General features: G+C 33.6%; 1 protein-coding gene across 7 annotated transcripts in view; it reads left to right on the plus strand.

Annotated features, from left to right (window-relative positions):
- The window catches only part of CDH19 (cadherin 19), a 116,214-nt gene extending 105,684 nt beyond the window's left edge, over nt 1–10,530 (plus strand). For 6 of the 7 annotated variants that reach the window (XM_048289417.1, XM_048289418.1, XM_048289415.1 and 3 more), the window contains 3 exons: nt 2,292–2,409; nt 4,378–4,629; nt 6,956–10,530. In XM_048289417.1, the coding sequence (XP_048145374.1) occupies nt 2,292–2,409; nt 4,378–4,629; nt 6,956–7,449 (864 nt within the window). In that variant the 3' untranslated portion in view covers nt 7,450–10,530. The remainder of the gene's footprint in view (nt 1–2,291; nt 2,410–4,377; nt 4,630–6,955) is intronic. The other variant, XM_048289421.1, reaches the window with a different exon arrangement.
- Nucleotides 10,531–12,399: the final 1,869 nt, after the last annotated feature.

Consider the following 12,399-nt stretch of genomic DNA (forward strand, 5'->3'; position numbering starts at 1 on the left):
GAATATTTTGTAGACTAATCTGGGCTTTGCTGAATCTTGGTGAAAGTGATACAGCAAGAAGTAAACAACAATGATTTACCCTGTCCTTACGTTCCAAATTTTCCCCTGCTGATGAGGTGAATCCTTGAAGGCATGTGAATATGTCTAGAATAACCACAGGAATTTTTTTTTTTTTTTTGTGTGCAGAACAGAACAGCATAGATCAAAGCAAGGGAAGTTGGTTTGGGTTTTTTCAGTTATCCACATGCTCCTTAGAATTTTATTGATTGAATCAGATATAGATAAAATGTACAGAGCCAAATAGATTCTGTAAGTTAAATATGGAAGCCAATAATGAAATAACAAAGCAGTATCTAATTCACAACTGCAGTAATTTTATGATTGCCACACATGATATACTCCTAAAAATATGTTTTCAAAAGATGTTGCTGATAGCTGGTTGAAGGAAAATCACATTTTTTTTTTCTTTGTATGCAAGTAGGTAATTTTTCTCTACAAAGTGACTGAACTAAAAACAAAACAAAATAAAACAAATCAAATGTGCCTAAGATGTCTTTGAAGCTCATTATATTATTCTGCATATTTAGTATACCTTAATAGACCCCCAATTTTAAGGGCAGGTGTACATCCATACCACGATTTTTCTCACCTGCGGCCATGAACATGTAACCAGCAAATTGTCAAGAAAAGCCAGTATGGTCTTTTTCAGTTTTTTTGAGGTTGGTGACAAAATATTATAAAATGTGTCCTTCTTAGCAGTTTAGACTGGATATAGTTTCGTACCCTACTGTTGTTCATATTGAGCATATTCTGGGAATTACATTTCCTTATAAAAATGAAGCCAGTGGTAGTCAAGGAAATATTAGTGGTCAATTGTTTCTCCTCACTGATTTCTTGACCTGAATATTTTATACCCGTATTTACATCACCTCAGCTATTTTGTTAGTTCTGAGGAAAGAAAAAATCTGACGAGCATCTCTCCTTAGTGCACTGTGACATCACTGAAAAGTTATTCCTCTCATTAATGGTAGTTAAAAAAAAAAATCTCAAGGGTCCTCATGTTTCCGTGGAGTGAAAATATAGATTTAAAATAAATTTCACATATAAAGAGGGAATAGTGTTAAGAATACAAAGCTTTTGGTGTGTAAGCCACATTTTGCGCTCTGCTGTGATGATTTCATCAAACTTAGCTTGCTTGAAAAGAAAAAGAATATGTGATGAAGTCCTAGATCTTTGACTGAAAAAGGATTTAACCACGAAAGAGTTTTCAAAGGCACAGATGGAAAGCTGCAGTAGTCACTTCCATTGACTTACTGCTCCACTTTTAAAGCACTGCTTGTGTCATTAAGTTCATCTCCGGTTTTAAGAAAGCTGATGGTTCAAGTATCTTATGTACAAGTATCTACAAGGCATGAGACAACTGATAAAAAAGAGCCCAAGTTCAAATTAAACCCTCTCTTTTCTGAAAATTGGTGGACTTCCAGCAGTTTTCTTTCCTCCTGACCAGCAAGGATGCTCACTAATATATGGTGATTATTAAATATTTACCGATAAATATAAGAAATATAGACTCTTTTTAAGCAGAAATATTGCTAATTATGTTAACTGTGTGGTTGTATATTTACAGAGATGAAAAATATTCTTTTGAATACTGTTATTTTTTTATTTTATTTTGCAATGACTGTCTGGTTTGACATATTTCTAAATGAAGGCTATTTTGTTTTCTTGAGAAAAAGCAGCCAAAAATTTCCATAATCAATCTGTTATAATATCCAGAATGAAAAATTCAGTACGTGAACTTGTCAACGTATGTCACTTACTGGAGCTACAATATGCCAGTTGAATGATGTCAATGAGTTTGAGGATTTGAAGGGAATGGGTTTTGCATAGAAGGATTTCTTTAAATGTAGAATGATATACTCTTCACCTTGAATTTAAAAAAATGAAGAACAAAACACAAAACACAAAACAAAATATATGATTTTTTCATTTATGGAGACTTCATTTGCTCCTGGTGCTTTGATGTAGAAAACCTTTTACACTTTCTCAAGGTTTTAATGCCTGCCTGTCTCAAATGGATGAAAACTTAAAGCAGAGTACTTGAAGAATACAAGTCTCAATAAACCTATTTGAGTATTTGGTGAATATTTGCATATTATGCACTTAATACAAATTCACAGATTACATCTTCAGCATCAATAGTTTAATGTACCTGATATATTCTTTTTATTGTTTTAAAAGACAAGGAAATTCTTTTACTCTTAAACAACTCTGTTCTTTTGTTTCTCCAGCTAATTCAAAGCATCAGTGCAGTGGATCGAGATGACTCAGCAGAAGGTCACCATTTTTATTTCTCAATGGCTCAGGAGGCCACAAACAGCTCACATTTTACTGTCAAAGACAATCAAGGTAGTATTATTCACACAGCTCTTTAAAACCTTCCTAATGGAAGATGCATGCTTCTAGTGGGTCCTTAATTTCTGAAAACTTGCCACTTAAATAGAAATTTTCATTTTAAGAATTAGACATGTTCTGAGGTTCATTTCAAAAAAATCGTTCAATAGTATCAAAGAGTTTATTTTCTTTTACAGTGAATAACATAAACAGCAAAAGGCGGTTTCATTTCAAGGAAAGAGAAAAACAGCTGAGATGAAAAATACACTGGTACTTTAAAAAAAAATATTTTCTTAATGTAGAATATGGTGGTCAGTTCCAACTTTCATGTTACAACTATTTGCCTGAGAAATAAGATCATTAGAAAGAGAAGATTGATATTAATATAGGACCATTATTTCATTAATTCAGTGAGACCAAAATTATAAAAACAGATAATTAGGAATGCAATCTCATTTCATAATATATATCAAGCAAAACCAGACTGAGATGAAAATATAGGTGTGATATCTGATGGAATTTCAAGGAAGTTGACCATTTAGAGTCAGTCTGCTGAGACTACAAGGAAAAGCTTCTTCAGACTCAGCTAAAGTACACATAGTTCTTATTGACCATGCTAATTATTTGAATGTTCTGGCTAAGGCAAAAAATCAATGGAAATAAGTTTTGGAAAGTTCCAACTATGTTAAATGGCAAACTGCTTTTCAATTATCTTCAAAGTTAGTCAATGTATCAATAAGAATTTAAATTCCCATCTTCATTAATCTCTCACTCCCTATAAGGAAGAGGTAAATCATTTATATTAAGGTCAAATTGTATACAAGCCATGTGCCTTTCCCACCTTTCCTCTTTCTGCCCAAAACCCAAGCAGACCCTCACACAAGGCAACTCATTCTGTTCCTTTTGATGACTAGTAAGGGGAAAACAAAACTTTTTAAAATATGATGCAATCACATTTCAATCTGTCCCTTTCTGCTGTATTTCACAGAAATGGCTGGTTGAATTGCAATAGCTCTAAGGAATAAAAAAAGTGACTATAGATCTATAGTATTTTATCTCAGAGTTACTTTCTAAACTATGACAGAAACCTAGAAAAACTTAAGTGTGAGTGGCATAACTTCAGTAGACTGTTTGGATAGATGAATTATACAGATAAGGGTAGAAACACTTTTTTTCCCCTACTTCTACATATGCACACATGCAGTAATTTGCTCTGCCATGAGAAAAAATTCTGACATGGAAATGTTTATAGATTCTCTTTCTTCTTTTCATTGCACATCATGTAGACAGGAGTATTTTGCTTTGCAACAAGCTAAGTTACATATTTGAATTGATTGATAAGCAGCAGGAGCTGAATTTAAGCTTACGGTGTTCTTTTACAGACCAGATTTCTAAACACTAATAGTTAAATACAAAGCAAAGGGAAAGCATCTAAATCTTTTTGCTATTTTAAGCAGTAGAAGTCCAGTTAGCTCCAGTTTTTGAGTCAGGAAAAAAAATAAAAGACTATTTTAGTGGACTTTTTTCTTGTTTTCTCTTATTTCTCTGCCACCTATTTTCACTATGTGCTGCTAGACACAATTTTAACCTTTTTGATTGGCAAACTGTCTGTAATTTATCTGTGAACTGCTGTGTTGGTAGCAGCTGGATACATGGAACCATTTTAAGAATCAATTAATTAGTCTGAGCAGGTGTCAGGTACTGAAAAAGATGTCAATTTCTTTAGCTCTGAACATTAAAACCAGAGCTCCTAGGTCAAATTTTATTATTGCCCCTGGAATACATATCTCAAAAATAAATGCAATTTATTCATGATTGACAAATTATGCACCAAATGCCAGTGCCTGCTTTTACTTTAACTTTCTTAATATGTAGCTTTGCACAGTACCATTGGTTTTAAATAGGTCAGATTCCACTGAATATTATTGTTGTGGTTGCAAAATATATATGTGATGCATATAATCACAACAATTTATCTTCTAGATAACACAGCTGGAATTTTCACAGGAAAAAGTGGCTTCAGGAGGAAGGAGCAGTTTTTCTTCTACTTGCCAATCTTAATTCAGGATAATGGAACCCCACCGCTGACAAGCACAAATACTCTCACTGTCACTGTCTGCGACTGTGACACTGAAGTTAACACCTTCTACTGTCGATATGAAGCTTTCATGTATTCCTTGGGTCTCAGCACAGAGGCTTTAGTTGCTGTTTTGGCTTGCATATTAATATTCCTAGGTAAGTATAAGTAAGAGAAATGACTCTGTTTCCTTTTACAGAGGGGTTGGTTAAGTAACAAAGGTGGACACATGACTGGAAGACTCCAAGTACTGGGCCATTGGGAAAAATTGAAATAAGGCAAATGTTTCATTTTTTTCCTGTTTTCTTAACTATAATTTCTCCCTTCCCCAGTTTTCAGTAAAATTTGAATTCTAACACAATTTCCTAAAAGTTGGGTATATTTGAGTCATGGTTCTCTTTACTCTTCTGGCATTGCAATAATAAAGATTTCAGAGCCCAAAGTCTGTACTGTTTGCAGGTAAAGCTGAAGGCAGCATTACACAAGAAAATTTGCTAGTGTAGGAATATATTAAAAGAAGCAGCACCCTACTCATTCTGCCTTAGGAATGGCAAATGTAGAACTGAGACCAAATATAAGTAACAAAAGAAAAAGAGAATCTGACACCAGTTCAGAAAGCTTCAGACATAGGGAATTTCTCTGTCAATTAAGGTTACATCTTCAGACAGCATTTTCTCCCAGTGTTGGACATCTCTTTTTTCCTCTCAGGAGACACCAACTTAACCTCCGTTACATTTGGGCATTTGTGGATATGAAAGCTGGGTTTGAGAGTGTTTCAAATAGACAGGAGTTTTTCCAGTACTTCTGTAAAAGGTCATGCACAGCTGGCAAATGGTACTCCAAACCAGCAACCCAAGGCTGGCTGTTCTGGACACCAGCCATTTCTTGTCTCCATAGCAAAGCCCAGGGAGGCACTAGTTCCCCTACATCCGTGTCCTGGTTTCCAACAGAGGACATGGGAATATAGAATCAAATCTGTTGTTTCTTGGCCCGCCTGCACTTCCAGAGTTGCCTTATTTAAATCTGAGCTTAGATATCTGCCTTGTCTTTTAGTCAGTTTAAGCATACAGGTCAGTGTGCATTTCAAGTTTTGTTTGATTGTTACAAGGTATCTGAACATATTCACTTTGTGCTATTGACTTCAGGGGCTAAGGATCAGGCAAACTGCATCACTGCATTATCCAGGCCATCAGGGGAATTATTCATCACGGATTTCTTGGGTGCTTGCAGAGAGGTTCTCTCTCCAGGTAGAATAAACTCATGACATCTACTGGGTCTAGTCATATCACAAAAGTCAAAGCAAGGATATAGATAAATATATTAGTCCAAAAGAAGAAAAAAACCTAATCTACTACACTCTTTACAAACACACGTATTTTAAATTCCTTAAATTTTGAACATATTTTTGTGATTATTTAAAATGAAATAATATAATATTCTATATATATTAAGTTTGCCATTTATCCCTGAAAATTAATTTTCGAGTATGATGTGTATCATTAGAAGAGTTCACTATGCAAAACATTTGGAAAGTTAAAACCACCTGGCTTTTGTGAATATAGAGTAGAAATTCTTATTTACAGCGCTTTCAAGTCTTGTGTTGGTATCTCCCAACCAAATGGAATAGTTAATTGTAAATAGGTAGAAAAAAGAACTACTTCAGGTTCCTCATATTCTTAAGTAAAATGCTGTAATTGTTGGTAGTTATATCATTTTATGTCCTGAGTAAAAAACTACAGTCCACAAAACACTTATTAAGTAGATCTGCAACAAGATATAGTTAAAACTGAATTAATCTCTGTGAAAATCATAGACTAATTCAAAGGGATCATTCTGTTAAAACAAAATTATGTGGGATTAAAAAATAATGCTTTAAAAGAAAATTTAAGAAACTTTTAATATATGAAAGAAATAAGATCATCTGATTCATAGGCCTTGGCGGTAAAATGACACAGAATTTAGTGAGTCTTCAAATTTGAAAACCATCACAACAGAAATAGTTGAACACCATTCTGCATAGTCTGTGGAACTGAACTATTCAACTAGGTGAGGAGGAAATCTTGCTCATTGCCTCATTTTTCATTTGATCTTTATGGTACTTTTATCAGAGAGACTGATAGAGATTAAGAATTTAAATTCTGGGTGTGAAATGGATATATTATGTGATAAAAAAAGCACTTTCAAAAAGCATAACCTGTGTTTCCATCAGTTTCAAATTTGCATCTACCAAAAGAACTGCTCCATTTCATTCGCCTTTTTTATAAGTCCCTTTGTAGCCATTTTCCCAACACACCTATTGCTCATCTCAAAACCATAAAATCCGTAAAAATTACAGATCTATAAATTTGTTAAGGTAGCTTCACTTTGCAACAGCATTGATACTAAGATAAGAAGTGATTTTTTAAATCTTTCCAAGCACATTCAAAGTCTCTAGTTCTGTTTAATTTTTCTCTTTTCCCTTCTCTTTTATTTTTATTTCGTCAGTGTTCTTTTTGGCAATCGTAACCATAAGGCAGCAGAAGAAGAAGAAGCCTCCCTTTTCAGAGAAGATGGAAGAATTCAGAGAGAATATTGTCAGTTATGATGATGAAGGAGGGGGTGAGGAGGACACAGAAGCCTTTGATATTTCAGCACTGAGGACACGCACTGTCATGCGAACACACAAACCTCGGAAGAAGGTGGCCTCTGAAATCCAGAGCCTCTACAGACAGTCTCTACAGGTTGGCCCAGACAGCGCAATCTTCAGGCAATTCATTTCAGAAAAGCTCGAAGAAGCAAATACAGATCCTAGAGTTCCTCCCTATGACTCACTTCAGACCTATGCATTTGAGGGGACTGGCTCCTTGGCAGGATCCCTCAGCTCGTTGGGTTCAAATACTTCAGACATGGATCAGAGCTATGACTACCTTGCAGACTGGGGACCTCACTTTAAACAGCTTGCAGGCATGTACACTTCCCATAGAAGTGTGGCGGATTAGGCACTCTTTGGTTTGTTCTTATATTTTCCTAAGTCTCAGCAACCAAACGTAACAGTGGATTTTTAAAAAAGAGATCATTCTGCATTTAAACATGAAAAATAAGAGCCGAAGGGTTTTAATATGAAAAGTCTTGTATGTGGAAATCTCTTGAAAAATCACACCAGGGGTGTTACGACATGGAGAGGTGGAGGTTATCGTTTGGAAACCTTGTGGTTATCTAGGTGCTTGAATGCAAACTGTGCTGCTTTGGATATCTAGGTCCTCTTCTGGATACTGAAAATCTGCATCTTGCATGTACAAAAAGAGGAGTAGAAGCCATAAATGGATGTTGTAAACATTCTGTCATCCATTAGCTTTAAACGGTTTCCAAAGCTGACGGACTTTTGCTGTTGCAGTTGAATACATACATTAACCAAAGTTAAACATGCATATTTGTATAATGCTTCATTATATAAATATAATTGTGTGAAAAAGTAGACCCTAGATATTCTAATAGCGTTGTCAGAAGTGCTCACAAAATCATCTATTTATTGTTCCTAGGATGATAAAACTAAAACAAATGCCTTTTCCTATCAGTATAAAAATAAAAACCCATTACAACATCAGCAATTATTTGCTGCCATTTTAGTTTTTAATGAAGCTATTGGAAAATGCGTAAACCAATACTTAATTTAGCAAATAAGATAGGAAAAAGAATCAATATTTAACTTAAATAGTGCAATCAACCACATTATATATTACTGCACTTCGAACAAAATGCTGTCCAAATACAGGCATTTTTCCTTTTATTAGGAGTTTAAAGGATGACTGATTTACCAGCACAGATTTATTTTTTTATTATGGAATATAAAATTAGCTGCAGTAGTCAGTTTTATTATAACAATATTAAGAATCTTTAAAATGCTAAACTGATGGTTATAAAACTTTATATATGACATTAGATAATAAGATAATAAAATGCTTTAAATGTTAATCCACTTTGAAAATGATCCTGAATCATTCTGCAAGACTGAAGTAAGATTTCAAAATTAATTTTTTCCAGCCATTGTATAACAAAGTTCTCTCAGAATATTTCTTTATTTATACCACTACCCAGCAGCAATTTTGGAACGGAGGTCATCAAATGTTTTCAAAATCGTCTGTCTGGAAAAAGCAACCCACCTGTATTTTATTCACCTCTCTTTCATTGAGTGCTCATTTTACAGAAATTATCAACTGATTCAATTGCCTAAAAGCTAGCATCAGGATAACCAAATTATGAAACATATTTCTTTCTGTTTTCCTTTTTTTTTCCTAAGTAAGATTTTAGGTAAGTGCAACTGAATTACAGAGTCAGGAAAGCTTATGCAAGGAAGAAACAAACAAATAAACCAGCCCCAAAAAACAATCAAAAAAGGCATGCAACAAACAAATTCTGCAATGTTTACTACAGTTGCTCATCACTGAAGAAAACCAAGGTATGCAGGCTAAGTGGAAAAATGCCAGTGCAGAATTCAAATTCCTGTTACCTAAAAATAAAGCATGAATGGTTTGAAAATCAGGAGAGATTTCCAGCGTGAGGTCTGTTAAGGACAGAAACACTATTTATTATATTCATAGCTGGAAAATTATGGGTAGGGGGTACAGGGGTAGGGCCATCCAACCAGGTGCAGATGAAGCAGCAAGTGCTTCATAAGAAAAAAATTATTCTTGACAGTCTCATGATAGGATGCCAGTGTGAATGAGCAGCTACAAAAGAGCTTTAAAAGATGCACAAGTGAAAACACTGTATTAATGACTCTAACCTTTTACTCCAATGGCTTTCAAACAGATGTGACAAAAATACTTTTATTTGAGATAATATATTTCATATTAGTAATTTGCTGCATGGACAGGACTAAAAGAGAGAACAACTGCACACCACTGGTTGTTGACAATAGTGAAAACTACATGTTTAGGATTAGGTCTGTAGATTTATATGGGTTATACCCTAAACAAATCCTTATTCCACAGATGGTGCCAGTGGCTTTAAGAGAATTCTTTGTGCTTTCAGGTTGTATTTAGAACAAAATGATAACACTGTCTGATCCTTTCTCAATCAAGAGATTTTGTCCATTTATGTGGGGAAATAGGCTTGAACACTCAACTATACTTTGTTTATAATTTTTTCTCTTTAATGTGAGGTATTTTAATAATAAATAATTTTTGTAATTAGTGCATACCACTAACATGTAGTTTTTGTAATCCGTGTATGGCATTGTCAGTAATTTCTATGTGAAAAAGAACAATGGCCTGCAATGGATCTTAAAGGATCTTTAGCTGAAAAAGCCTTAGAACTTACCTAGTAACCTCACACTCCCTTTAAGTTAGCTGAAAAATGTGCAAAAAAAAAAAGGTTTTTAGTATTGTCTTCTTATTTGAAGGAAGTGAACATTGTAAGTAAGAAAAAATTTATCATATAAGAGATCGCAATCATGAGGAGCATTATATTAATAAAGGATAAGGTATAAGTCGGAGTTTCTGATGATGAAATCTATTAAATTGTGGCATGGTTTTCCCAGTAGAATCCTCCATTATCTTTATCTTTCAAAATTTGATAAGTAGCTAGAATTCACTATGTTATTAGCTGAACTGAATAGTGCAAGTCTGGTGACAGATGATAAATAAATATTCGGCTGTTCATGACCTTTCCAAGAGAATATAAGGAACAATTATTTGCTGGTCAAAGGAAGTATGATCACACACACTGCATTTCTATATTAATGCTTTGAAGAGCTGTTCCTGTAGATGTTTTTTTCTGTAACGTGGTAAAGAGAGAGGTTAAGAACTGGTGAAATACCAGACAAAAGATTGGCTTTCTGTTTCAGTCTCACTCATATGGATTCAGAATGTTGTGGGTTTGGTTTTATTATGTAAAAGCCAAGGTATTTAAGACCATGTGTATATAATAAATGTTTAACATTCAGATGTCTGAAGTTAAAAAAAATTACAAATCACTCAAGAGCATATTGCAGCTTCATACTCACTGCTGTGAGTTGAACAGTATATCTTGTTTATCAGTTAAGCCAAAATAAAAAGTTTCAATTTTGTTTTCACTTTTTATATCCTGATGCAGGTTTTTTATTATCATAACACTGAGAAGAAATCATGCTTAGTATTGAGGATAGTCTTAGTCATCAATTCACGTAATTTTTCTACCACATTTTCTCACAGGTCTTGTCATTACACTCCTAGCTTTGCTTTCAAACTTTGCATTGGAAATCTGTTTGTTTTAACACTCATTCTTAGTTATAAGGGGTTACCCTATCAGATGAGGGTAAAATTTGTTTGAAAAGACAGTGTGCATCTTATGCTTGAAAGTCAGATCTAATATATGCTCTCTCAGGAGCAGAAGTTGAAGGAATTTATGTGATTTTACTTTCTGAAAAAGAAGGCATTTCACCCTTGATCCAGATTATGAACAAATAGAATAGAATTTATATGAAAAAAACCAGTAGCTATTAATAAAGTGTGTAACATTTTTCTACCAGAAAATTGGTAAACCTATGTATTATAAAGAAAAATAGAGATAATTAATGTTTATTAAAAAAAATGTTGACACATTTGAAAACAATAATTTGGTTGCTTTTGTATTTGTTTGGAAAAAGAGAAATTCTTCATACATGATTCTATATCAGCCTTCTGTTTTATACAGAGTTCAAGGAACAGGAACATTTAACTCTAGTGCACAGAAGGATAAACCATGCATACAGAGACATTGCTTACATCAGTATGAAACACTTTACCCACATCAAATAGACAATAACATTAGTCAGAAATATGTATAGGACTCAACAAGATTCTGCCAGCAAAGGCTGTTGGATATATGATACTAAGAGCAAAAATTAATAATTACAATTCAAAACCATCAGTACTTCCAAAAACACTCAAATAGCAGAAACTGGAACAGGATATCAAAGGCTCTTAATTCCCCATACATTTGAATTATTATTTAGATAATACTTTCATAATATTGAAGTTTACAATTTAAATAGTACTCCACATACAGAGGTTCAGATTGATTTGGTTTGTAGAGAGACAATATAGTCTGCATACATATATCTGACCAAATGGATACTACAAAAATTATTGGATTAAAACTTAAAAGGATATAAACTTACCCATAGGAATATATATATATATATATATATATATATATATATATATATAAAATGATATATGAAGCATTCTTTCTGACGTTGTTGTAAGTAAATCAGTCTCTGTTATTAGAAATTCCTCTGAAAGGACTTTAAAAAGGACATCTTTGACAAATGTTTTAGTAGCTTGGGAGCTGGAAAAGGAATTTTTTATATACTGAGTCTGTAAATTTGACTTAAAAATTTCAAAAATATCCTGCATTATTAATAGTGAAGACACCTGAGAGGTAAGTGAAAATTGGATGACCCTGAAGGAAGAAGAATAGAAAATGGTTAAAATGTATTGACAAAAATAAAGATCATCCACTCTGGAAATAGTACTCAAAAAAATAAAAATCTGCTACTATACTGGTCACTTATCCTGTAGGCAATTAAACAGGACAAGGATATTCTAGCTGCTAAAATAACTGAAATGACAACAACATTCATCCTAGAAAAGGGAAAAAAAAACAGATATGAACCAAACCTGTACAATGCAATAGATAATATAAAATATTGACCATTAAACTAAATTGAATTAGACTACCTGTTTAATTACTTGACAGCTCATTCTGTTTGTCACTCTGACCAGCCACACTTATATTGTTTCTGCAATTAACATTAGTTTAAAAAGTATGCCGAAGATAATTCCAATATCATTACTGAAGCACTTTCATAGGACAAAAATCTAGTTTCTAATTTATTATTTATTGCATATGTACAAACACTTTGGCAAACCAAGATAAGGTGTCCAACAGATGTAAAAGAGGTGATAAAAGAAGTTATCTTTAAACAT

The sequence above is a fragment of the Corvus hawaiiensis genome, chromosome 30 (genome assembly GCF_020740725.1).
Source record: "Corvus hawaiiensis isolate bCorHaw1 chromosome 30, bCorHaw1.pri.cur, whole genome shotgun sequence".
NCBI lineage: Eukaryota > Metazoa > Chordata > Aves > Passeriformes > Corvidae > Corvus > Corvus hawaiiensis.